The sequence below is a fragment of the Alternaria postmessia genome, assembly GCF_024291825.1.
Source record: "Alternaria postmessia strain BMP 2775 chromosome Unknown scaffold_6, whole genome shotgun sequence".
Taxonomy (NCBI): domain Eukaryota; kingdom Fungi; phylum Ascomycota; class Dothideomycetes; order Pleosporales; family Pleosporaceae; genus Alternaria; species Alternaria postmessia.
This window is the reverse complement of record NW_026260079.1, coordinates 1,253-27,057: the sequence shown is the minus strand read 5'-3', so window position 1 is coordinate 27,057 and position 25,805 is coordinate 1,253. Positions and strand designations below refer to the sequence as shown.

General features: G+C 51.0%; 7 protein-coding genes and 1 non-coding gene across 8 annotated transcripts; 3 read left to right on the top strand and 5 right to left on the bottom strand.

The window, feature by feature from the left end:
* Positions 1-532: 532 nt before the first annotated feature.
* J4E82_001517 (uncharacterized protein) lies at positions 533-1,588 on the bottom strand (the record flags this gene model as incomplete). Its single annotated transcript, XM_051727827.1, has 3 exons — positions 533-1,196; positions 1,246-1,410; positions 1,470-1,588. The coding sequence occupies 3 exons, from the start codon at positions 1,586-1,588 to the stop codon at positions 533-535; spliced, it is 948 nt and encodes a 315-aa protein (XP_051592182.1).
* Positions 1,589-3,473: 1,885 nt separating this feature from the next.
* Positions 3,474-3,560, top strand: J4E82_001516. The gene has a single exon. It is a non-coding gene; the product is annotated as a tRNA-Asp (tRNA).
* A 415-nt stretch (positions 3,561-3,975) lies between these two features.
* J4E82_001515 (uncharacterized protein) lies at positions 3,976-5,527 on the bottom strand (the record flags this gene model as incomplete). Its single annotated transcript, XM_051727826.1, has 3 exons — positions 3,976-4,857; positions 4,905-5,411; positions 5,456-5,527. 3 exons carry the CDS (start codon positions 5,525-5,527, stop codon positions 3,976-3,978), a joined length of 1,461 nt encoding a protein of 486 aa, XP_051592181.1.
* A 975-nt stretch (positions 5,528-6,502) lies between these two features.
* Positions 6,503-7,461, bottom strand: J4E82_001514 (uncharacterized protein; the record flags this gene model as incomplete). The annotated part of the gene is made up of 2 exons (XM_051727825.1): positions 6,503-7,371; positions 7,425-7,461. The coding sequence occupies 2 exons, from the start codon at positions 7,459-7,461 to the stop codon at positions 6,503-6,505; spliced, it is 906 nt and encodes a 301-aa protein (XP_051592180.1).
* Positions 7,462-7,759: 298 nt separating this feature from the next.
* On the bottom strand, positions 7,760-9,480 carry J4E82_001513 (uncharacterized protein; the record flags this gene model as incomplete). Its single annotated transcript, XM_051727824.1, has 2 exons — positions 7,760-9,324; positions 9,375-9,480. The coding sequence occupies 2 exons, from the start codon at positions 9,478-9,480 to the stop codon at positions 7,760-7,762; spliced, it is 1,671 nt and encodes a 556-aa protein (XP_051592179.1).
* A 1,635-nt stretch (positions 9,481-11,115) lies between these two features.
* J4E82_001512 (uncharacterized protein) lies at positions 11,116-13,097 on the bottom strand (the record flags this gene model as incomplete). Its single annotated transcript, XM_051727823.1, has 4 exons — positions 11,116-12,703; positions 12,754-12,872; positions 12,933-13,021; positions 13,073-13,097. 4 exons carry the CDS (start codon positions 13,095-13,097, stop codon positions 11,116-11,118), a joined length of 1,821 nt encoding a protein of 606 aa, XP_051592178.1.
* Positions 13,098-16,846: 3,749 nt separating this feature from the next.
* On the top strand, positions 16,847-19,528 carry J4E82_001511 (uncharacterized protein; the record flags this gene model as incomplete). The annotated part of the gene is made up of 1 exon (XM_051727822.1): positions 16,847-19,528. One exon carries the CDS (start codon positions 16,847-16,849, stop codon positions 19,526-19,528), a length of 2,682 nt encoding a protein of 893 aa, XP_051592177.1.
* Positions 19,529-24,039: 4,511 nt separating this feature from the next.
* On the top strand, positions 24,040-25,302 carry J4E82_001510 (uncharacterized protein; the record flags this gene model as incomplete). Its single annotated transcript, XM_051727821.1, has 3 exons — positions 24,040-24,170; positions 24,234-24,514; positions 24,581-25,302. 3 exons carry the CDS (start codon positions 24,040-24,042, stop codon positions 25,300-25,302), a joined length of 1,134 nt encoding a protein of 377 aa, XP_051592176.1.
* Positions 25,303-25,805: the final 503 nt, after the last annotated feature.

Sequence of the window (25,805 nt, the reverse complement as noted above, 5' to 3'; positions counted from 1 at the left end):
TTACAGAAGCGGCCGCCTTGAGAGTGTGGCGAGGTTTCCAGAGCATCTCCTCATGGTTGCAGAAGTGGTCGCCCCATGGTGCTGGAGTTGGGCGATGACAAAGGACGTGTTTCGGATTGATGCGTCTCCGCGTGTTACCAAGCCCGAGGCACCGGACCATGGTGGTGTGGCGATGAAGCCTAGGGCACATCAGTAGGTAGCAGTTTTTGACAACTTTCAGAACATGGAAAGAATGACCAGACACGGAAGTAACAGTGATTGCAGATGTGATGATTTGGTATTTGACTCGATAGGCGATAGCAACACAGAGACCAAAATCTAGCCTGCCAAAATATGCCAAACAACTCCGTAACACATACATCGTTACAGTACAGCTTCCGAAATTCAAAGCGATGGATGAGCAAACATACAAAGGTATCAACCGCGGACCACGCAAAAACGCCAAGCCCAGAACACCGACGCTATCCATGTGCGTAGAGAATGCGTAGTTTTGTGTAAACAAGGTAGAAGATGTGCAGACTCGGTGAGAAGGTCATGTGCGCTGCAGTTGACCAAGCTCAATCTCTCTCCTCCGCTCCTCGCGGCTGACATTTCTCGAGTGGTTACTGATTCTTCCATCCGCACTCGACGGCCGATTTGTACTTCTTCCGCGGCCCTGCCATTGCTGCCATGCCTGGTGTTCACTCAGACTGTCAGGTCTACTGTCGGATCGATCGCGGTTCCAGTCGACATGTGTTTGTGCAGGCGTACCGACCAACTCCTGACTGCGCAGATGTCTTTCTTGCTGTTCCCGGTCTTCTGGCAGGTCTATTCTGAAGGTGCTGTTGGCATCGGGACTGGGTCGTGGGTCGCCTTTTGCGAGGAGCAGCGCCATTTGCTGGTTGACACGATCGTCTTCTGTGTACACGGCGTCGGGTGGTGGGTTAGAGGGCGAGCGCATGGCGGTGGGGTACATGTTGGGGATGAAGTTGCTGTAGTAGGATTGCTCGGACCAGAGGTTTGCGCGCGTGTCTGTCTGGCGTTTGGACTTTACTATTCGGCGGTATGTCCAGAGGAGGAGAGAGCTGTAGAGGAGGGTGCCAGCGGCGCTGGTTACGGTGCCGCTGATGGCGGCATTGCCCCAGTGATAGTTGTGGGATGAGAGGAAGTTGTAGGCTATGGAAATCAGGCCGAGGGCGGAGGAGGTGAGTGCGGGGCTATGCATGTGTTAGTATTGCGCTGGTGGTGCAGGCGTAGAGGTCTTACAGAAAGACAGCTTCAGCTTGGAAGCGCTCATTGCGACAAGCGAAGCAGAGCAGCGCCGTGAATGAATAGCCGGCAGTGAGGAGTGCGACAACAAAGACAGACAGAACTGCTTCGCTGAACCTAAGCTTGGGATCGTTCGCGTAGAGGCCGGGCAGGATGAGGTAGCTGCGATGTGTTAGCCTGCTCTCATCTGAAGTGCCTCGAGAGGCATGACGGGCACCCACCCTCCCAATATCATCCATGACGCCGCCAGGGCTATGAGGCGCCAGTACCACGGCGTGCCCTCTCTCCTCTCGCTGCCCGCGTCGTTGATGTTGACATAGCTCTTGTTGCTAGAGCGCATTGAGTCGGTGGTTCGCGCCTTCCGCAGCGGGGTGGTGCCTTGTTCGCGATTCAGGTGGTGGTGCCTGGCCGAGAAGCCGTCGATTCTCGCGCAGTGCCAGCGAGCGATTCAAGAGACGTCGGCATACAGAGCAGAGGAGCGTGATTAAACGAGTGACTGCGACAAGCGTCTCTGCCGTCGAGATTTAGATCGGGATATGAGCCTCACTTGCAGCTGGCTGGCTGTCTGCTATTCAGCCTGACGCGGTGCAGATCGCTTCGGTCCGTCGAGTGCAGTGGAGCCGAGGCGAGGCGGCTGGTGCACGGCGCAATGGTTTCCAGAGAGGGGAACAGCAACAACAACGAGCGACGAGAACAAGATGCAGTTTGGGTCGAATATGAAGCAGGCGAGGTGAACAGTAGAAAGTCGAGAGACACGGGCTGAACGGGCGGTGGAAGAAGAGGGCGCCAACGTGCTCGTACTTCGCTGAGGCGGAGGACGCCTGCATACTCGCTCAGCCACTCGACGTCCTGCTGAGCATTGCTGCCACCCCTGCGACATGCTCCCTGTTGATCAACATGGCCGTGAGCATCTCCAACGCGTCTTGTCGAGCATCGCGATTGCAGTCACATACTGATCAGCAATTTCGGGCTTCCATGACCAACATCGTGCATCATCCCACGCCTTCTGCCATCACCATGAAGCATCGTATCCACGATGCTGTCCCGCATCCCTTTGTCTCTCTGGTCTGCCCAGGGCGACCCCGGATTCCAGAACGCGTCACCACCAATTCCAGGCCAAGCCTTTTGCCCATGTCTGCTCAATCTCGCTGACCGCGCCGCACCTTGGGTGGTGCAGCTTACTCTGAGAGCCACCGCTCCCATCCCCTCTGCCAATGTCTATCATTCACTCTCCCGTCGTAGCGCTATCGACTTCGTGTTCTCGGTAGACGCAGTTGCCGGTCAGACATGACGTCGTAGCCACCATTGACCTCTTGAATGCACTGCCTGGCGTACGTAGGACCTAGCGCTACATCGCGGCATGGCACAGCATCACAAGCCACGAAAACGTTATTCTACGCCGATAGGGTATGGTATGAACCGGCCGTTCAGCCTCATCCGAATTCTAAATCATCGCGACCAACTGATGCAACTGGGCGTAAACACTACTTTTCTTAGCAAACACCTTGTGCGCGCTCACGGCTGTCGAGGTTTGCGCTCGTCCATCGATGCCATGTTGCGACAAGAGGTCTGCGTTTTCAACTCTGACGTTTTCAGACACATGGACCGCGCATTTTCTGATCAGCGACCTCTCTCGCCATACAAGCATATGTACGGACGACATAGCGGTGTCTGTCAACAATGCGATCCGCGCGCCTGGTTCACGTTGCAGGGAATGCTTCCAGTGCCTCGCACATGTGTGTCATCCGCACAACCACACCGCATCTTACTTTACACACCCGCCGCCATCATCTTTCACCCTGCGACCTTGCTTCTTAGAAATTCGGTGTCGCCTTCTCCGGAGTGTCTCTGATGAAGTTCGTTGGCGCGATCCATCCAGGGTACGACACAGATACTTTGTCGGGTATACCGAGACTTTCCCAGTACGAGAACCAGAACACCGAATGAAGCTGTCGCCGAACTTGTGGCCGTTGCTTCAAGCGCTCACCTCGTGTACTATGCTGAGTGTCCTAAGTGTTCGCAGACGCCGAGAGTTGATGGCTAAAGATGCCGGCGCCACCGGTTCGATCTATGCCCCACCAACAACCGAGCCCGAGATTCGCTTCCAACACTGATGACCCTTTGAATAAGCACTACCACTGTTTGCAGCAACACGGCTATGGATAGATTTCAACTAATTTTCCATTTCTACATCGATCAGCTACTCAGCCTTCTAGGTTGGTCAATCTTCAGTAGTATAGTGGTCAGTATTTCCGCTTGTCACCATCACTGGCAACTCGCGGGAGACCGGGGTTCAATTCCCCGCTGGAGAGTTTCCTTTTGCCAATCTTTTTGTCTGTTTCCATCATTGTTTTGTTCTGCAGATTTTTTTGACTTCGATAGTGGACGCTCCGATTCACAGGTCACAGCGGCGGTCTCATTGGCCAGAGTGATGAGGTAATCACCCGTTACGTACTAGTGTTCCACCAGCAAGGGTCTGCGGGACCGTGCATGGAACATCAAAATCTCGAGGGACGCCTCTAACAAAGTCGCAGAGCAGGGCGTCTCGATAATGCTAGGAATCATTTCAGATTTTAGACGCCATACGGAACGCCACGACGCTTTAGTTTTTGAGTGCTGTTTTCGAGTGAACCTGGAACATCCTCACACTCTATCAATGCTTGTGATTGTAATTACGCACGCCGTACAAAGGGTAGCAGGGCGACGATACGACTTGCATCCTACGATCTAGACATAAAATGACCCGGCGAAACACACAACCGAATACACAAACACTATCGCAGTCACATGGTCGGTAGGTCTTCCCATATTCGTCCTCTGTGGGCGGGAGTATTCCTCCTTCGGGTATCGTACGCCACGTTTCTCATCCAGTTGCAATGCCTCGTCGGCGGTGACTTCGTTCGGTGGCCAGATCAGGTAATGTACCGGAATCCAACAGCTGGCCAGCTGTCCGAGCCACCACACCGGCGGCCATCCGATCCTGGTAAGCAGAAATACCCATCGATCATGGCCTGAGAGAACGACCTCAGCCGCCGAGTACGCAGTGCTGATTTGATCTGCCGGGTCGAAGCAACGTACAATGTTAAGTACCACACCGAGGATGCAAGCCAGAATGAAGCAGACGTGTATCCAGACCATCTGTTGGAAGAGTATCGCACGTAAGCGGCTGAAAAAGCCCGAAGGCCTCGGCCCACGTTCTTTGATCTCCAGAGAGAGGCTTCCACTCGGCGTGAATCCAGGCTTTGTCCCACCGAAGCGTGTCGGAAGTACCATACCGCGAACAAGAGAAAGCGTATAGTACGGAATAAGCCAAACGTCGGCTTGATCCCAGCGCATCGCGTCCCGATACCCAACAAACAACGCCAGACTCATCTTGTGCGCCGTATCAGCAAAAATCCAAATGCAGACGAGTCGCAGAAGCCAAGCGAGTTGCCAGCGCTCGTAGTAGACTACGAAAGGATAGCCAGCTAGTAGTGCAAGTGGAAGACCGATGTAACCCAACCAGTTAAGTGCGCTGTTCACCACAGATCCTGCACCAAAAACGTAGCCGGCGAGGCGTTGGCGGGCGTTACAGAAGGGGACAGTCGGGCCCCAAAGGCGAAAGTTGATCTCGAAACGGTCAGCCTTTATTGCAAGGTATCGAGAAAGAGTATTACCTTGAACGCTGTTTGAACATTCCCAATGGTCCATCTCGTCCGCTGTTTGATATGACCAGACAGAGTATCCGGCATCTCACCGCATTGCAAATACTCATCGATATAAGCTACTGACCAGCCTTTCCCGAGGAGCATGGAGCTACAAGCAGTGTCCTCACTGATCGAGTATGTAGGAAAGCCACCAATGTCCTCTATTGCTTCCCTGCGCGCCAGATACCCGGACCCAACGCAATCGCCTGCGCCGAGCCCATCATGGATAAGCTCCGTCATGGCATAGAAGTAATCGAGATCCTGTCGCACTGGATCGTCGAGCGGAATGTTCCAAAAGTACTGTGGCGGGCATGCCATCCCCATCTTGGGATCGTTGAGAAGATGTGGCATCATGGCGCGTAGCCAATTTGGTTGGACTATCATGTCGACGTCCAAGCCTGCGACGAATGGCGAGGGGAAGTCTGTGAGCTTTGCGCTAAACTTCAGCCCGTTATTGAGATTGCCCGCTTTCTGGTTCTCAAGTAAGCAAAAGTGTCTATTAGAAGAGGTAGTCAACGTACATAATCCGGCACCTCTGGCTTCTCACGACTCGTATAGTGTGCGTGTGGATACTGCCGCGATACATGTAACATCCTTTCTTCCAGATCCCTCGACCGACCATCATCACACAAGATGACATTGAGGCGATTCAATGGCCAATTTGTCTCGCATGCAGCCCTGACAACATTGAGAATGGTGTCGTTATCCTCCCCACACGCGGTAATGAGTACAGCTACCGCTGGGACATCATCGCCTTCAAGATGAAGCTTTTGTCTTCTGGGTCGCCGCAAGACAAAAACACGGTTGAAATAAAGTAGAATGGTAGGAAGGTATTGGAACAACTCAACGACAATGAAGAACCAGGCTAAACCTAGCTGGTATTTTCCAACTACTTGCGTGTAAGCAAGACAATAAACCCGAAAACAGATGTAGGCCAGCAAGCAAAATGGCGCTAGGAGGCCTGTAGCAGACACAAGGGGCCAGAGGGAATCTGGCGCGACAGCCATGTTATGAGTTGGAGTGAAGGACGATACGACAAGAAAGGCGTGAGTAATATCTTATAGCTGACGACGCGACTTCTAGCATCTCTTTGAGCCTACATCACGTCGGAGATAGCAGCGATGTAACCATCTTTTGCACTAATTGGTGGGATGCGCTGTGGTTACCGGGTACCTTTCCATCGAGCGTCGCAGTAAAAGAGACGGGAAGATCGCCGGCGCGCATCGCATCTTCAATCATGGCGGGAAGCAGATCCACCACGTGGTGAGCTTGCACGGCAGGGCAAAGCCGTAACAAGCGGGCACAGCACGTGCAAAACCACTGCAAAAAGAATACACGCTTGCATCTATCATACGCCAGCTACTCATGATTTCCAAGAAGCCGAACACCAGTATTCGCTACGTACGAATAAGAGGACACAAACCTCTATCAGAAATTTTATTGCTTCTTCCAAGAACCACACTTTTCCTACAACCGCTTTTGCTTTTAGGCTTGTAACAAAATCTCCTTTGACGTACTTATCTGACGTATCCAGCCAGCATCTCACTAACACTTGCCTAATGGGGCAGCTATACATCAACAGCCAACCGCATTTTCAACAAATCCCCCTTAATAATCTCCCCTTTCTTCTTTTCCAACTCCTCCATGTCCCAGCACGCACTAACATACCTTCCACTCAACCACTCCCTTCTCTCACTTCCTAACCAAGCCAATGTGTCCGCTCCCAATTCTGGTGTATCAACAAGCCATTCATGCATATGCCCCGGCATTTTCAAAGCAAGTTCTGTTTGCACGCCGCCAGGATGCACAGCAATAGCTACCATGCCGTCTTTCCCCTCACCATGGTCCTGGGCAATGAACTCTGTGAGGCGCAAAGAAGCTAGTTTCGCTGGTCCGTAGGATGAACTTTGCGGAACGATCATGAGAGCGCCGATGGATGTAAGGTTTATGATGATTTTGGAGCCAGCGAGGAGTAGAGACCAACATGCGCGGGTCACGAGATAAGGGCCTTTAACACTGACCTCGTAGTCGCTCCACCAGGCTTCCGGGTCAGATTCTGGAATGCCGGCGAAGGGCGTGAGACTTCCTGCATTGTTGATAAGAACATCAAGTCTTCCATCAAACTTCTCGGCCACTTCTTTCACTGCAGCATCTACGCTGTCTTTACTGGTGACATCGAGGCTCAAGGCCAAGACATGTGGTTGCGAATGACCTGCGTCTTTGGCTGCAGATTGAACTTCCAAGACGACGTCGGATAGCGAGGATCGCGCGCCGAGGGCTATGCAGGATGCACCTGCTCTTGCGTAGCTGATGGCCGTGGCGCGGCCGACGCCTTTGGAAGCACCAGTGATGAGAACATGTTTTCCCGAAAGGTTGGAATTGGTAGGGTTGATGTAAGAGTATGTGTCGTGACGCTCAGTCGGCGTGAATTTCATGCCTGGTGCCTCTTGGTAAGTTTGTTCGTAGAGAAGTACGGTGGGATTGAAGTACCATTCGAGGCGTGCTTTTCGCCAGAGTCATTAGACATGATGGTGCTTTGTTTTTGAGGGACAGAGTACAAGCCCTTGCAGATATCTGAGTAATAAATTCAATGATGGGGAAATAGCATTTGCAAAGGCGTGGTTGGTAATGTGAGGCGGGCCGTGGCATGACGTAACGCGGATCCACATCCGGTATGGTAAACGTCCGGTACTAGGATCACGGCAGTATACAAGTGGCCTATCGAAAATATATGTTCGGCAATGGCAACACAACGTGAGATTCATAGCTCCAATATGGGTGGGAAATCGTGAACTGAATTGAAATTACTCTTATATACCATGCGCTTACTTGCCCAACGCTAATATCCTCTCCACTGCTCTCTCTGCCGCAATCATAACACCCATGACCGGGTTGGTAGTAAGAGGCGGCACAATACTTGCATCGATCACGAACAGGTTCTGCATACCAATCACCTTCGTGTTCGCATCAACACATGATTCCATCCTGCAACTGCTGCTCCAATGCTGCACATTGCCACGAGTATAAGCACTTGGCGTGGTCAACCAGGTTGAAATCTGCTCAAGCGTGGAGTTTTTCGCAATGTTGAGTGGTGTGAGGGTATGAGGAAGAGCTTGGAAGATGTTGTGAACGAATGTGGCGATTGCTGCTGCGTCGCGGGGGTCGGAGTAGAAATTTGAGTTCGGAAGGGCGATACCCCTGGCGTCCAAGTTCACTCGACCGACAGATCGGAGACCAGAGGTACCGTAGACGTTGAGTGTGATGGTACCGTTTTCCAAAAGGTCCATCGCACCAGCAGAGTCAATAGTGCCTTGGCAACCCACTACATCATCGCCCTGCTCGATGTAATCCCAAAACGCGCTCGTTTGAGAAGCAAATGTATAGGGTCCTGAGCGGTTGTTGAGATACAGCTCAACGTCAGACGGCGGTGGGTTTGAGTAGCTATAGCTGTATGACGCGATTTCGTCGGAATACAGCTCGATAAAGGTGTTTGGGTTGTCGAAGACGCCATTGCCGACAGCGGTATTGTTGATCCACTCTTGAGAAGGAACGGTGACGTGACCATTTTTAGAGAGGTTCTTCAAAGTCTCTGCTTCGCCTATACCCGACCACATCAACAGTTGAGGACTGAGAAGTGCGCCGGCGGAAGAGATGACCATTCCGCCCTTCTTGATGCAGATACTGTGTGAACTGGATGCACCATTGGTCTGAACGTCGACACCGGTTGCTACACCGCCATCTCGACGGACGCGCAACACCTTGGTGCCAGTCTGGAAAGAGAAGTTCGTTCTGTTCAGCGCAGATTGAAGATACGTCTTCACTGGCCCGCTCCTTTGGCCATTCTCATAGTACCAGATGGGATGTCCGAACACCTTCGTCTTGTTATGGTTCTCGATACCGTCATTCAGGCCAACATCCGCATACCCTGCGCCATCAACAAGCCATCGCTTCGCAGCCTCGTAGCCGCTCTGCAGATACCGCTTGCCGTCCTGCGATGGGCTGTCTGTACTCGGCTGTTTTGTCCTGACCTTTTTAATCGCGGATTGCATGTCGGCGTCCTTCCAGCCATCTGGGAAATAGCGGTTCCAATCACTCGCGGGCGGCTGGAAGAACAGTCCAGCGTTGATTGCGGAGTTACCACCGACAGTGCATCCTTGGAAAGCGTTGACCACATCTGATGCGCAGGTCAGGTTGCCCTCACCCGAGTTCGAGAAGATTGATTTGTACAGTCCCGGCACATCAACTCGGCTGAGTTCAGTCCCGTTCAACCATTCCGGGCGAGCACGACCGCCGGTTACGTAGTACGATGGGCCACCTTGCTCTAGGAGTAGAGTCTTCTTGCCAGCTTCGCTCATACGGTCTGCTGTGACGATACCTGCTGGACCAGAACCTGGAGATATTAACCTTGGAGTCGGGCCGTGGATGCAGATGCGAACTTACCGACGACAATGACGTCCCATTCACCACCAGCACAAGTCTCTGCCGCAGCATAGCTGGTGAGAACAGCCACTGGCAACAAAGTCTTCAACATATAAGATGCTACCATGATGCCGTTCGGAATCTGGGGATTAGAGGTGCTTTGGTCACAGTTCGAGAGGCTGTGGCTCCTGACCGCTAGCAGGCTGAAGGGCTTGCTTTAAGCACCTCATCTCACCTCGATCATCTAGCATGTACGCTTACTTTAGCCGCCAATTCTAAAGCACGGTGATGTACAAGTACCACCATACTAAGCAAATTTGCATGTTGAAGCTGGAAGCCGACATCACCGAACACGAAGAGGTATGACGCCGCTTACGAGATGGTACGTGCGTGGTGCTAGCCCATCGCCCAGACGCGGGCACTTTCCCTCATCGCACGCGCTACAGGGGCTTGGATCGTACGCCGGTCGATACCAGTGGGGAATTTGAAAATCGGAGCGTTGGTGCTGCGGCTGCGTGGCGGTCGTTGCATGGTTATTTTGGGATTTAGGGCGAGCTGGAGATGTGGCGATGAGGGGTCGGGTACCAAACCTAAGCGGAAGGCGCGGCTGAAGTTGCGACTTTGCGTCAGTCACCCAGTTCTCAACCAGAGTACTTTGTTTTTAGATTCCTCCTAGGCTTCACAGCAAAGATGACGGAGTTATGTGGGAAAGCTTGAGAAGCTTGTTGCGCGATGTTACGGAACTTGCCCGCTCGGGCCGCCTGGGAGCACCGGTAGTGGACTCTTCGTATGAGGCAAGGGTTTTGAAGTGGCACGCGCACGGCGTCGCCACATGAACTGGAACACTGGAGGCTCAAGAATAGTACCGACACATTACCGGTACCGTTTTTCTCTTCTGGCTTGATCATCGTCAAGACCAGTCACTGTGGCATTAAGCTGTTCAACAATAAGTTTACAACGTACCTCGCAGGTTCGCCAGACACCTAGCTTCGTTAAACACTCTACTAAGGCCTGTTGTGAAGGCTATCCTTAGACGACCTAGGGATTGTTTCTCGAGAACGAGTGAATGTGATGGACATGAGTGTTGTACTAACGCGATTGGTACGTCGATGTAATAGCACGGGGTTTTGAGAATCAAGTACTAATCCTTAGATTGAACACAAAGTTGAGTACAGTGAGCTATAGGAGCTCATTGCCTAACACTACATACTAATGAGTACCTTCCTAATCAGTGCTGCTTGTTTGTGCCAAGAGCACTGAGCACTAGGTAGTCATACAGTTTGCTCGGTGTTGCTCAATCATGCCAGCATTGGGCGATCACCTGACTGTTGACAGCCACCGGGTCAATGTCTTTGGACACCCCGATGACTCGCGAACCTCATGGTTTCGGATTTCTCCGTCTGATTGCGACAGGTCGCTAGTGCAACAGGCGATACGGTACGCAACTTGATAATAGAAAGCATTTAGTGAGACAAGACGAAAAGATTTGGCGTGGCAAAAGACGAAGTATCATATCACTACCTCAAAGAGAGAAACTGAACATCTCTTTAGAGCAAAGCACTTATACCTACTACAATAAAGCCTGCTAAGACCTTCTTAGACATAGATAAGGAATCTAGAAGTCTACAATACTATTAATCTTTCTAGAATTTCTTCTTAGAAGCTAAGGTAGGCGGTAAGCTAGGGCATGTTGTTCCATACTCGTTTGATTTTTCTATTGTATACGGTGATATCTTCATACTCAGCCTTTTCTTAGATGTTCTTATCCCACTAGCTTAACAGTAAAACTTCTAAGGCTTCCAGCTGCTATATAAGCTTCTATCCTCTCTTGGAAGTCCACAGGTCCAGAGCCCCATGGTGCGTTCTTCGCAACAAAAGTCTTGTCATCCATCGATTCCGTCTGCAAAGCAGCGCCCTCGAGAGTGTACCAACCCGGCGTGCACTGCAGTAGCGCACCAAAAAATGCTGCTCTCTTCGCGACCTCGTTGCTCCATTCTTCTGCTCCCTCTTCTGAAGCCTCAACAACCACCTTTTGTCCTGGTTCTGCTTGCTCATAGGCTTTCTTGATGACGTGCGCAATCAATTTCGCATCGACCTCAAGCATGGATGTGAAGTTGTATGAGGAACCACTTCCTCGCCCGAGGCGACCCAGGAGATTCGGAAACTTAGGCATCGCCACGCCAAACAAAACATTGCTGTCTTCTTCTTTCCAGTAGTCGGATACAGATACGCCGTTTCGCCCCAGTAGAAGGCCATCTATCTTCTCAGCAGGATCTAAAAAGTTGGTGACTACGAAGCCGGTTGCCAAGACGACGACATCGATTTCGTACTCATTACCCTCGAATATGATGCCGTTCTCTGAGAATTCGTCGAGACCTCTTCCATTGGTATCGATTAGTGTCACGTTTGGTTTATTGAAGGACTGAAGATAGTCGTCGTTGAACGCTGGACGTTTGCACCAACTGCCGTACCAAGGCTTCAACTTCTCTGCGACTTCCTTGTTCTCGACTTCTTTTTCCACGTGTTTCCGCAAGAATTCGGTGCGAGGGTAGTCTATCTCATGAAGCGCTTTGATATGGTCCAGCATCTGATCGGAAGTGACAGTCATATCTCGCGATCCAAGGAATCCGCAAAGGGCCGGGGCCTGAGTCCAACCATCCTGGATCAAATCGGGTCCTTGTCCACTCGTGCTGTTCGACATGTATGCGTTCAGATTGGTCCTGCGCTTATGCTGCCACCCCTTCTCACCTGCAACGTTTTCCCATTCCTTCTCCACAGTCGATTTTTGGTTGCGTGGTCCAACGTACGTTGGCGTTCTCTGAATGACGTACACATGAGCAGCCCATTCGGCTAACTCAGGAACAACCTGGACAGCTGTTGCGCCAATTCCCACAACAGCAACACGCTTTCCCTTTAGATTTGTTAGGTCTGGCTTCGACTGAGACCCGCCTGTGTAGTTGTAGTCCCAACGGGATGTATGGAATGCATGTTTATGCTCGCTAAACACCTTCCAACCAGGAAGCTTTGGGATCTTGGGAAAAGCAAGAAATCCTGCGGCAACGAAAACGAAGTCGGCGTATACAGTAAGGCTTTCTGACTCTGGGGTTTTTCCTGTAGTACGCGTCATCCTTACGGTCCAGTGTTTCAGGTCGTCATCCCAAACTTGAGAGTCGACCTTTGTACAAAATTGACCTGACATTCCGTAATGGGACGCAGCTCGCTCGATCTGATTCCTTATCTCAGCACCATAGGAGTATTTATGCTTCGGCATATACCCTGTTTCTTCGAGAAAGGGGAGATAACAGTAGCCTTCAACATCGCACATCAGTCCTGGATAGCGATTCCAGTACCTTCCATGATCAACGTTTGAATAAGCCTAAACGGAGAGAATGTGACCTACCAAGTACCACCAAATCTCCCGGCGACGTCAACGAGGACAATGTCTTTGCTGCTGAATCCCGCCTCAATCAATCGGCCTGCGTAATGGAGACCGTTCAGACCAGCGCCGGTGATAAGAAACTTGATACTATCGCCATCTTTAAGCGGAGGGTTTGTAATGCGAGGATCATTTTAATCCACCCATGGATCTTTAGCAAGATTGCGCAACTCCTGTTCTCGAAAATTGGCATACTGTGCCAAGCCATCTTTCTTGAGACGCTTGTCACGTTCTTTCTCGTATCATTCAAACAACGCCTGTCCGGCCGCCATCTGTTCGTTACCTGCTGAGACGTGTGATTGGGTCATTTCGGCACGGCCTGATCGACGAACACAACCAGTTACTTGCGTGGATGGTTAAGATAAAGATCTATGGTGTAGCTTTTGGATGTTTCGTTTGTGAAGGAGAATAACCTAATGTCGGACAACGCTCCAACTTTATATAGATTATATAACAAGAAATTATAGTGCTATTCTCTAGGCATCCCAAAGATCGGCCCGAGCCGTGAGCAATGCATGTTTGCAATGCCTTGCTTATTGGAGCTGATTAGATATTGGGAGAACTACATTCTGGTTGTTTGTACATAGATTTATAAGCCAACCGGACGGTTTATTCGTGACAGTAGATACAACTCAGTTTGAGCTGACGAACGAAGCTTTATTTTGATTATGACTAGGTTGACAAAAATCTAGTTATGAGTCTCATCCATCAGTTCGACTGTTGCCTTGTGAAATAAAGCGCACATCTTAACGTATCTCTTCAAGACTATACCTTCATCTAGCTAGTCCAATGTATTTCGCCTACTGAATTCGTAGATGGATATCATGACTGCCTCGTTGGCGCACTTGTAGTTAGAGGCAAGTGGAAACGAAACAAAAGCATAGATATTACAGCTTGGCATAAGTAACGGCCGTAAGCTAGTCCAATTACTGTAGAGAATGTCTCTAGGTTTTGACGGACGAAAACTCTGGATTACTCAACAGCATATGTAAGCGGAAGTATGGAATGAATTGGCAGGATACCTGGACGAATAACGTTTGCATTCTGAAGACACTTGAGTTAAGTGTAGTAGTAATTTTCGCACCAGAATAGTAATAAGTTTCTTGCCAATTTTTACTTCGCACTAATGGTTCTATCCACCATGTATTCTTAGTTAATGTCACGGTGTTCCAAAGCTATAGGCGGGTGGGCTACCAAAGTCCCTCTAGGCTCCTGTTGGATTGAATTGGCTACGATTACGTGCTATAGATATATCATCCTTACCAGACTCTTGATAGTACCTCAGGAGTCATCTTAATAAGAGTTAATACTAAAATGTCAGTGCCTGCCCAAATACTCTTCACATGCAATCATTAAGAATAGGCTGTAGCGAGCAGTCTTGCTCTTCACACGCGTCTACATACTCAAGAATGAATATTATCCATGAAGGCTAAAGAGTCTCTTATGTCTTTTTATCTTTAAGGTCTATCTATTATGCACATGAGAAGCTAGCCCAGTGCGATTCACCAACCACACTCTACTACCTTGAAGCTGTGTCCTGAGCTCTATCTGCTGATCCAGAAAGCTCTTAATTGTATCCTGCATGTTTCTGAACTTGAGGCCCATAATTTCCTGTGCTCTCTGCGTGTGCATCTTGGGTGGCTGGTCGAACGGCCTTTCCGGCTTAATACCAAGAGCTGAATAAGTATGCCTAGCAAAGTTCGCAACACTACCCCATGTCCATCAGTCTTCCGGGCTACCACTAGGATAAACTTCTCGACTTCGCTAGTGGGCCCGGCTTTGGCATCCAGAGCTTTGAGATGTGCGCAAGCAACATTGCGGACGTCAACTACGACCATGCATATGAGGGGCCTGGGCTAACGCAGGTGATTTAAATAACGGCAACAAAGAACGTATGAACATGAAAACCCATTGTCGGCGGCAGGAAATACGATATGATGAATTGCAAGAAGAGGGTAAAAGAGTTGGAGACATTCAAGGCCAAGCACGCCGAGCATTGTCAGGCAGTGACGTTGAAGCTAGGTCTATGTGCTTGAGGTTATGGGTAGGATGCAATGGAGTGAGAGAAATCACCCTGTATGAATATCAGGGGCTAAGCTGACAGATCTGCATTGATGTTTTTTTTTGACGAGAAAGACTTAATCAGAATCCACCGAGACCATCGTCGCTGTCTTCGTAATCATAAGACCAGTCACGATCCGCGCCTCTCTCCTCCCGCTTCTGTGATATCCCCGCCAAAGCCCTCCATTCTTGTTCTTCCACCACTTTACCTAATCCTATGGAGAGCTGTAAATCATCCGCCTCGTCATCGTCAATTAAATGGTAGCTCCAAATGTAGTCCACATCCGAAATACAATGCGGCTCATTGACAGCACCTACACGGCACCTAACTTTCAGCAGCTGTACCGCGAGGATTGTCTCCGAAGGTTCTGATTTGGTAGGCGAAGAAGGTGAGGCCATGTTAGATGCCGAATCTACCCGTCGAAATGGAAGGTGGAGTTGTGGTTGCGGGGTTGAAGCTGCCTCGGTTATGGGTCCGTGTGGCATAGCCGCACGCTTATGACAAGGAGATTTGGATGTTTGAAGTCCGGTGACGAAGTAAATTGGCTTCTGTTGTTGTGACATCTTGCGGAGGAAGGCTTGTGTTGTGGGCTCATGACGCAGGTTGTCGAAAACCTGCGATGGTTCATCGATAGTAACATGAGTTGTGGCGTGAGCGTCTTCGTCTTTCGACTGGGTTGATAATTGTCGTGAATCAGGGGATTTGTGGAGCTTCAGAGAGCTGGAAGAAGGATTCAGAGGATTGGTGAGGAGTTGTCCGAGCGTGACGGACTCTGATGGCAAAGGTGCTGGGAGGCTGAGTAGACGAGACATGTTCGATGTTGATCTGTGTTTAGATGGGAAGCAGTCTTTGCAACGATATAAAACTTCAGGAAACGGTACTCAAGACAAAGGTGAGGGAATAAAAATGGTCAAGGATGACGACTGGGTCGGCCCGGCTGCGAAGATATATCTTGAAGTTGTGGACTTAGCTCACCGTTTACCAATTACGCAATAGCAAGCATGATGATGCTGGTGCGTTGGCCGACCATACCTCTGCTTGATGCTGGGTTTATGTGACGATTGTCATTCGTTGTTAGACTGTCGGTCATACGGGAGGTGATGATCGGCCTCGTTGCGAGCATATAGCTCGGTTACCAAAGGGTTATGAGACCTGGAGCTCGCTCCACAAAGGGTTTTGTTACTTAATTGGCTGATAAAGCCCGCAGACTCGCGAATGCGTTACTAAAGGTGCGACCGGATTTGTGGTCTGATGGGGATCGGCTGACTTGTTCCTGAGCTGTTCGCAAACCCTGATCCGACCTCGGGAGGTTAGGCGATATGCATCAACGGGAAGACGCGGAGCCGCATGGCAAACTCTTGTCTACTTCTTCAGAGACTGCTGTGCAAGTACACCACCCTGCTCAGATGCCTTGAATGAAGAGGGACATGTTGAGGAGAGCTAGGTGCATCCCGGGCGTCGGTTCAAGCGCTGAATTCTCGATGCGACGTGGAGTCGGCCAGCACCGGACAAAGGGATGCTAGCTAGCACGTTGGGAGTGCGTTATCAACATGCGAGAGATAACATACGACTGAGATTGAGATTGCAGACAATGTATCGTGGGAGCCGCTGCCTCGGGACAAGGCACACGATCAGGAGGGGTATGTTGTCATGTGAAGTGGCGTCGTGGCGGCGTGGCGCGTGTCGCGTGGCTGGGCAAACAAGATCGACGCCCTTTGACGTGACGTTGGTCATTGTCATTAAGAGCGTCGCGCTTGCCGTCATTACACCGTTGCGACTACACTTGACCGTCTCTCGTCCGTTGGAGATGATGGAGAAATGAAGCTGGGCCGCGTAGGTGGGATGGATAGGCATGGCTGTCGCTGCTTCCGGCAGCGGGCGGAAAGCTGACACTGCCACACTACGGAGCAGCAAGTACCGCAGACATGGCAGGCCAACCTCGGGGCCACTTTTGCAGCCCATACACCTATCTTCTATTATTACAGCCAGATTGCCATGGCAGAGACGTCTGCAGCCTCTACTACACATGCACGTCGCCAGAGTGCCCTTGCCGACATCCAATTCGCATCTATCGTTGACGATGACCTCACACCGTCCGAGGACGAATCGCCCGAGGAAAGGGCGTTCGAGCTCGAGACAGCACAGTCAGCAATTGGAGTCAGCATAGGAAGGCAGCAGACGCGTCTGACTTCGCCCAAAACGCCGGCAGCGGAAAAGGCTGCAGCCCTCGATGAGACCGAAGATGGCGCCTTTTTCGACGGCTGGCAAGAAGCCACCGATTCGACGCCGGAACTGAAAAAAGCGATACCAGCCACCGAGCCCACCGGACATGTACAAACGGCTGATGTGAGGCCGAAACCGACGCAAACATCGAGCAATGACGACCGCGAGCGACAATCCGACCCTCGAACGAGACTGCCCTCGCCCTGGCGAGCAGGCCCCAAGACATTTCAGAAGGACAAGGCAGGCGACCACCGATCCATACTCCGCGATCACCTACAGAGCGGGCGGCGACGGGCATCGTCAAGTGGCTCCATGGGGGATACGATGCGCAAATTCATGCCCTTCAGCCTTCCCACGTCCATCACCAAGACCTACAAGGACCTCCACTTTTCCCTCCCGAGTTTGTCAGCATTGTCGCTCGATTCTGAGAAGCCGCGCACCTTTGACCGACGGAGGAGAGACACGTTTGCTAGCGGTGTATCACCTCGGGACATACCACAGCGAGACGGCGCCAATCACTCCACACCGGGAGAGTCCAGGAGCGCATCAAGGAATCTCGTTGAGGTGCCACAACAACCCAGTACCGCCCCAATTCCTCAGCGCGAGTTTAGCGACGACAGCACTTCCACCATCGCCCCATCGCCCCAGATATTGAGCGAACGACCGACGCCCAAGTTACGGCGGTCCAATTCCGAGGGTTCCTTGCTCGTATACCGCACACGATCTTTTGCATCTTCTCTCGGCGACGACACGCGCTTCGAAAGTGTCCAAGAGCAGGTCAACAGTAGGCTGAAGGCCCTTCGAGACAGCTGGGCAGACTCCAATTTCAAACTGCCTAGCCCCTCATTTCCAAACTTCAACTTAGCGTCTAGTACCGAAATGTTCAGGAACCGCAACGCCAGTACCACATCCAAACCACGCGAGACCGACGATATTGCCTCGCAAAAAGCCAACCCCCGCACAAGCGTGCCTGCACCGGGCTCGCGTCGCGACTCGATAAGGAGGAAGCGTTTACCATCAAAGGGTGGAGACGCCGACACTGAGTCGCATCCGTACTTCACACAAGCTCTGCAGGAGCTCGAGGGTGACTTGGTCATCCTGGGAGGTTATCGGGGGTCCGTCCTGCGCTCGGCAGAACCGCCCCATCGGCAGCTTTGGGTGCCTATAAAAGTCGGACTGAACCTACGTAAAGTAGACTTGGAGGTGCCTCTAGATCCAGATGCGGACGAGCGCATGGAGGAGAGCATCATACCAAGTGGCATGCTGACCCATATTGGCCCTGTCGACATCGCCAAGCGTCTTTTCAAGCGTCTGAATGCCTGTGACAACGTAAGAGACGGTAAGCTTAGGGTCCACAACTACGGTTATGACTGGCGGCTCTCCCCGCACTTCCTGAGCCGGCGTATGATACAGTTTCTAGAGTCACTACCCTGCAATCAGCCAGGTGTTCCTCTTGAGAAGCGAGGTGCCATCGTTGTCGCGCACTCACTGGGAGGCTTGATCACACGTCATGTTATCAATCAGCGTCCGGATCTAGTAGCTGGTGTCGTATATGCTGGTGTGCCTCAACGCTGCGTGAATATCCTTGGCCCATTCCGTAATGGCGACGACGTCCTCTTTTCTTCACGCGTGCTCACAGCACAAGTAAACTTCAGTATCAGAACGTCTTTCGCTCTTCTGCCTCTAGACGGAAAGTGCTTCATCAACAAGCGCACCAAGGAAGAGTACCCTGTAGACTTTTTTGACGTTAATACATGGAAAGAACACCGCCTTTCTCCGTGCATAGCAGCGCCCTTGCCTCGCCCTGAGCAACCTAAAGATAGCAACTTCAGCGTTAGTGGCCTGATGAATGCTGTCTCCTCAGCACTGCCCACCTTTCCCGCTCGCAAAAGTAGTACTGCGAGGGATGCCGCCGACGTAGCTCGTAACGCCGCCAACAACGTTACAGAAGGAAGCGTGGAGCAAGCAGGCATGGGCCCGCAAATGGGCCATGAACATAACATCGAGACATCCAAAGAACCGAACCCCGCAACCGACGTCACAATTCCTTACGACAAAGCAATACATTATCTTACAAGAACACTCGCCGAAATCAAGGCTTTCAAACAGGAACTCGACCACCGACCCGAACACACATCATCAAACTCGTATCCACCCATCGCGCTCATCTACGGCAAGTCCACGCCGACAGTCTACGGCGCGAAGGTAGAGAGTCGGGAAGCTATCAAACGCGCGGATGTATATGATGAGCTTGCATTTGCGAGTGGTGACGGTGTTGTACTCGCTCGTGCAGCCATGGTGCCTAAGGGGTACAGTGTCGTTAGAGGCGGTGTCGTATCTAGCGACCGTGGGCACGTTACGCTTTTGGGGGATTTAGAAGCTGTAGGGCGGTGTCTTCATGCTGTTATTTTGGCGAGGCGGAGCGGGGTCGGACTAGGACCTGGAGCGCGATGAGAATCTGTGGACGTCTCCATATTTTACCTACAATTCACAAGCTTCGATCAACCCAGCTGTGCGCTATTCATTGTTCTTTTCTAGGCTACAAAGTTTCACAATTTCCGGCTATTTCATCACTTTGGGGGCATCAGACTAATCAAAGTGAATTGTGAAGCGGGTCAGCCACAACATAACTGTTTCGATATTGTGGCGACAAAGTGTTCCTGAGCGTCCGTAGACAGATCTGAGTGACCTGGAAATCCTACATGAGCTAGAAGCTGTACGGAAATAATTGCACGGACTCAGGTGCAGCAAAGAACGCAATCGGAATAGCGTTTGTTCTGTTGTGCTTCCATCGGCCCTTCTCTCGGTATTATTCACCCGGTTATGGAGATTCGTGTTGTCATCGGTCAGCGTACGTGAGGCCGGAGCGGCTATAGGCGACGAATCGGTACGGGCCATAGTGGCATTCGGAGGTTGAGTTCGATCGAAGTCGTATTTCGATGATAGGCATGTGCCACCGTGTGGGCACCTATCCCTATCTGGCCAACCGTTTATGGAACATCGTCTCGCGTCTTTCCCATTTGAACCCTGGGTCAACTTCAACACTGAAGCTTTGAGATGGCCCTAAATTGGCGAAGGTCTGTGATAATCTTGCTCTGCTGTTGGCTACTACAGAAGTCTGAAGCGACTGCAACTTGACTTTATTTGTAGACTGGGTACAGATTACGTTGGAAGGTATCGCTATGAACACATCTATAGATTAGTGCTCGATATCGTTTTCTCCTGTATAAATGAGAAGCGTCGAATATACTTCCTAGGTTCAGATGATCTTGGTGTTGGGTACATTCGATTGCACAATATTTGTCGTGAGTACTCTGAGGAGTGATGAACGTAGGATCAAGTTTGAAGCAACGAACGGATCATTCTCGCAACGACGAGAACCGACTACAAGAGATGGCGGCGCCTTGCCGTGAGTGCTTATGCTCATGCCCATGACATAGAGTGGTAATATTGGTGATGACGCTCCAGGGGAGGCATTGTTGAGCCACGATTTCCATTATGTCTGTGTAACTACAAACCCACGGAATAGCAAGAATCTATTGTCAAGAAGCAGCTGTTTTCCTACGAGAGGGCATAAAAGAGGTGTCATTTGAGCGTGCCCTCTCGCCACAGATTTACACAGTCTGGTCCGGACATCGTGCCATGCATGCATGGAAACGCTACGGAACTCCGTAGCGTCCTGAGGCGTGGATGCTATGTGACGAGACGTGAACAGGAGTGCACATCAGCCGGTGGGATTGACCTCCATGTGCCCAGCTGGTTTGTGGCGTCGAAAGAAGTCCTTCCAATTGTGGGTTAGTAGCCTTGGCGTGGTCAGCCTAGCTGGTACCGTACCCTGGTACTCCGCTAATCTCGTTGGGAACCTCCGTTTCCTCCATCGTCTTCGATCATGTCGCCAATCGCTCCATCTACTCCATCTGGTTCCAAGTAGCAGCAGCAGCCCTAACTGAGATCATTTCCATCCAAGTCAGGTTTGCTGCAGCGAAGCGAGGTTTCGGGCTCAGATTCTCTACGAAGTCGCGATCCTCCATCTAAGCGCGCGTATGCAGCTCTGACCATCACATCACATCACCATCCCATTCAACTGGGCGGTCAAGCGATGACACGCAGCGGGGATAAAAGTATGCTGTCGGGGATGCGGCACCAAAAAACACGTTTCTGGATCCCGGTGACTCCGGTAAGTCCAACAGCGCGGGGGGCATGGAAGGTCATGGTTTCGGTTACAGTTCAGGAATCATAACCCTGCACTCAAGGCTGTGGCGCCTTGTCGGCGAGTCGTGGCTGTTCGCTGAAAGTCAGTGACTGAGTCTCCCAGCACAAAACTTGGACATTTTCTCGATTCCGCAGGCACGTATACACGCCAACCTTTAGCGCTATTCCGAAAGGACCTCTTACTCTGATGCTACAGTACCAAGCATCCTTTTCTCCGGTACCGACTCTGAACTAGTCTTCTGATACCCAGCTACTGCTCAGGATTGACAGCGCAATATCACCCTCAACAATTTCAAATCGCTACCACAGCGGAACCCTGTTCTATCGACGGACAGCCCGATCACGCTTTCCTTCAAAAACACGCCATATCATCGCTTACGATTAAGGCATGCTTTGCTTGGCAAGAGCCCCTTCGGGAGGTATGGTGGAACGAGGCCTTACCACAACCAGGGCCCAGCTGCATCATACTAATCACTCCTCCAGGGTCTTGAGTTCGAGTAATTCCCGTTAGCGTCGAACGGGAATATCGTCTTACCAGGGATGCAACGATTGGCGGTTCAGTTGCAGTCTCTTGTCATGCATGGTGAGTCCTACGAAGACTTTTCGTACACACACTTCAGATCCAAAGTTTCCTACACACGTGATACGCCGGTTCATGCGTGGCGTCAAGTGACCAATTACGGGATTGCCGCTTCTTTCGAAAGCCAATCCAAGAGCCGCGCCTCCATGAATTGCCTGCGCCTGCGCAGCTGTCAATGGCTGGCAACACATGGTCTCCTCGAAACCAGACCGTTCGAGCCACTCGACAAACTGCTTCTGCTACAAATGCGGGTACTTCACAACATATCCTGCATCCCCCAATTGGAGAGCCTGCCGGAAGTCTCCATACTCGCGACACGCGCTTCCCCCACAGACCAGTTCTTCATGTTCGCTCGATATTGCCATCTTGGTACTGGCCCCCGCGATACGGCTGCCAGCGTCAATAGCCATGCCTAAGGGTCTGTTCCTCCCGCACTCATAGTCTATGTAGTTTGACCAGCACGCCACACTCTAGTAGCCTCCGACGGTCATACTTTAGAAGGACCACATTCACGACCTAACTGAACTCAGTCAGTCCGATGCTTCCATAGCATACGCCACAGGTCTTGATCTATGTCGTGGCTCAAGGGGAAAGCGGCCAGTAGGTAGCTTGATTGGCCTCTACAGCTTGAGATTCAACCAAAAGTGGCTCGTAACACGTTGATCGACTGCTGACTCGGATCGATCTTCGCCACGATGGGGAACCCCCAACCGTGCCGTTACCGCTCGCATCGTTTCGTCAACTTATGCGAGATAGCGATGATTTCAACTAAATTAGCAGTGTGGTAGAGACGTTAGAGCTCACTTAACATGTCGCCGCCACGTCAAGGTGCGATCACAATGATCCAAACTGTACAATCTTTTGTATGAATTGTTTCCAAGTTCATACCCTACGCCACCAGAGCACTTATGGCTCTGTGGCTACCCTTCTGGTTCGAATGGATTCGCGAGTTCCACATATTCTGAAAACCCAACGTGCTTCTGATTGCAATCAGTAATCACCATTTGGGCTAAAGTGCTGGCATGAGAAACCCACCAGCACTGCAATCTGAATGGCTGGTCACTGATACGATGACCACTAAAGTCGAGTATTACAGTGACTATTGGTTTCTGACATCATCTATGATATGTATAGTTGCAAATAGCATGTGTGGCTGTAGTAGGGGCCTTTGAAACAAGTTGAACGCAGCATCAAAGAGCTTGGGTTGAGCACGGCCTTCGATATGCAAGAAGCTTGGCTTCATCTTCCCTGGTGCTTAAGCGACAACGGTGCATCCTGCTGCAGCCGGTAGGTGGCTGTCATACCCAAAACTACTGTCCTAGTCACAAGTCTTCTCCATTCCTCAATGCCCAGTTTGGTTAGCCGTACACAACATCCACACCCTGGCGGTCGAACCATCCTTGCCACACGTCAAAGCACAGGACTGACTAGGTTAGTAGCTGTCCCACGTAACAACGGCTGAGCAGACGCCATCAAGCAGACGCGCCGTATACACATTGAGACCCTAATCAGACAGATCGTCGCGACCCACAGAAATGTTAGGCCCCTACCGCTTGTTCGGGAGAATGTATGAGACGTCGACCAGAGACTACCTCGGTTGCAAGTATCTGCTTGAGAGACGGCCGAAACAACGGCATTGCAAATGAAAGTAGTGTATGAGCAGCGTCAGTAGGCACATAGGAGCCAGGGTACATGCTTGCAAAACTGCCATCGCCTAACAAAGCCAGATCTGTCCATGACCCGAGTATTTGGCTACGCCGCATATCAACATTCACCCATGTCGTTCGAGCCGCCTGTTGTTTGTTCGCGGTCAGGCTATGCATGCAGCCAAAGCGGCATGCATGCCTGGCATCGAGTATGCCAAGTCGCTCAGGTACCAAGCTGCTGGATCTTTCGATCATTAGCATTCTTTCGTGTGCTGGTGGGCCCTACTGACATGCTCCTCGGAAGATGTGGCATGGTCTTTGGCTCATTATTGCATCTGATCTATATTAAATGGATATGCTCCTGTCAGTGTAACAATCAACTCCAGATCTCAGATCTAGCAAGTCTTGTGATATAGAATATCCTCTTGTTCATACGCTCCTATCTAAGTGTGTGTATCGTACACACAGTTTGTTTGCCTACCTGACGCCTACGATCCTCGCTGGTTGACACTCAGTGCCACTTCACCATGATGGAACAACGACGAGTACAATCTTTCACCTCTAGTCCCCACCAATACGTGGTGGACTATGCTGGCTCACACCATCTTTCGAGATGTGACTCGCATGAACCCTTGACTTCAAAGCCTAGTCACGGATCGTTCGACGAACGATCATATGCCCATCATTGCGCTCAAGAACCCATAACTACAAGGTCATTAAGCGCCTCATTAGATGCCTTTGATCCTTGGGTACTTGTGGAACCGCCTTGCGGTAGCCCTCTATCGACAAGCTCGTCAATCAGTCATACTGAGAGCGTGCCCACTCCGCCTTATACCGGTATGGCTATGTACAACCAAGCGGACTCGCCAGCTTACCAACACATCCGTTCCCTAACCGGCCATGACGCTTGGTCAGGAGAGCCAGAACCCGTCTGGAGGCCTAGCTACCCCGATATGATCACGCCCATTCATACAAACCAACATCCTGGAGCTCCCCTCTCATGTTCTCCGCCACTTTCATCTTCGACAGCTTCGTTTGGATGCAGATCTTCAACACCTTCAACAACAGGCGCCTCGTGGGGCTCGCAAGAATACTCATTGCCCTACCAAGACGATCCAACTTGCAACCAACTGCATCTGCAACCGCTGCAAGGTTACATCCCCCAAGCTGGCCCTTCAGCGGGAACAACATACATGCCGTATCCTGCATCAGTTCGCTACTCAGCTGTTGGGAATGTTGACTCGGCATCATACAAGCAAGAGTTGGCCAAGGATTCTGAAAACAGTGAAATGGACACTGACTCGGAACCTGAAGACTCTGAAAGCGACGATGATGACTCATCGCAACAATCCTTCCATTCTACCTCTCGGGGTTCTGGGGCAAATTCCAGTGTTATGAAGCTGGGGAAGTGGAGTACTATGCCATGCTCGTTCCCAACTGCCTCGGAACCAAGGCCCTACGTATGTCATTTGGAGGATAAGGATCATCCCGGCAACCCATGCCCGAAGAGATTTGTACGCCCAGAACATCTTCGACGCCACGTCAGAACTGTCCATAGTGCTGTGAGAAATCACGGTTGTAAAGTGTGTCCCAGGCATTTCTCGAGGGGAGATAATCTTCGAGATCATTACTGGACACATCTGCAACGAGGTGGAAGGAATGGCAAGAATGATAAGATGAGCTTGCCCGAGCTGAAGGCCTTTCTCGGTCCGAAGGAGAAGCTGCTTGTGAAGCGTCTCAAGGCGAAGCTACACAACACTCAGATAAAGCAAACGAAGTCAAAGCCTTGAGTGGGAGCAGCTTCAATCAGGACAATCCAGACATGGTTGCTTGTTCAAATGTTGTATATCGATTTTTTATGGTATCTGGCGCTGGGGAGGCAAGTCATCAACGTGCTTCGGCATGCTTCTGTACCATCTGCTTTCGTGACGTGTTGTTTATAGATTACTTTGGTACGTGCACCTACCTGAATGGCAATAGAATATTAAAGAAAATCCTACTTTTACGCAAATGTTCTAAATTCTCTGAATATCGCGCGTGAGAAAATGAGACCGGAAGTCCGTAACGCAAGTTTGGCTGTGGTCGTCTGCTAACGGCGAGAACTAGCATAACGTCGTTAGCTCATTATCACTCGTTACTCGGCGTCCAGTACCGAGGTGGAGTCCTTCTCGCATGGCGATCCGCAAAGGCCATGACAATATGACCCGACTACACGCTAATGCATGAAGGTAGGCACAACTTTCGGGATCGAACATGCATGGAAGGCACGTACATCGGTCAGAAGATCAGATAC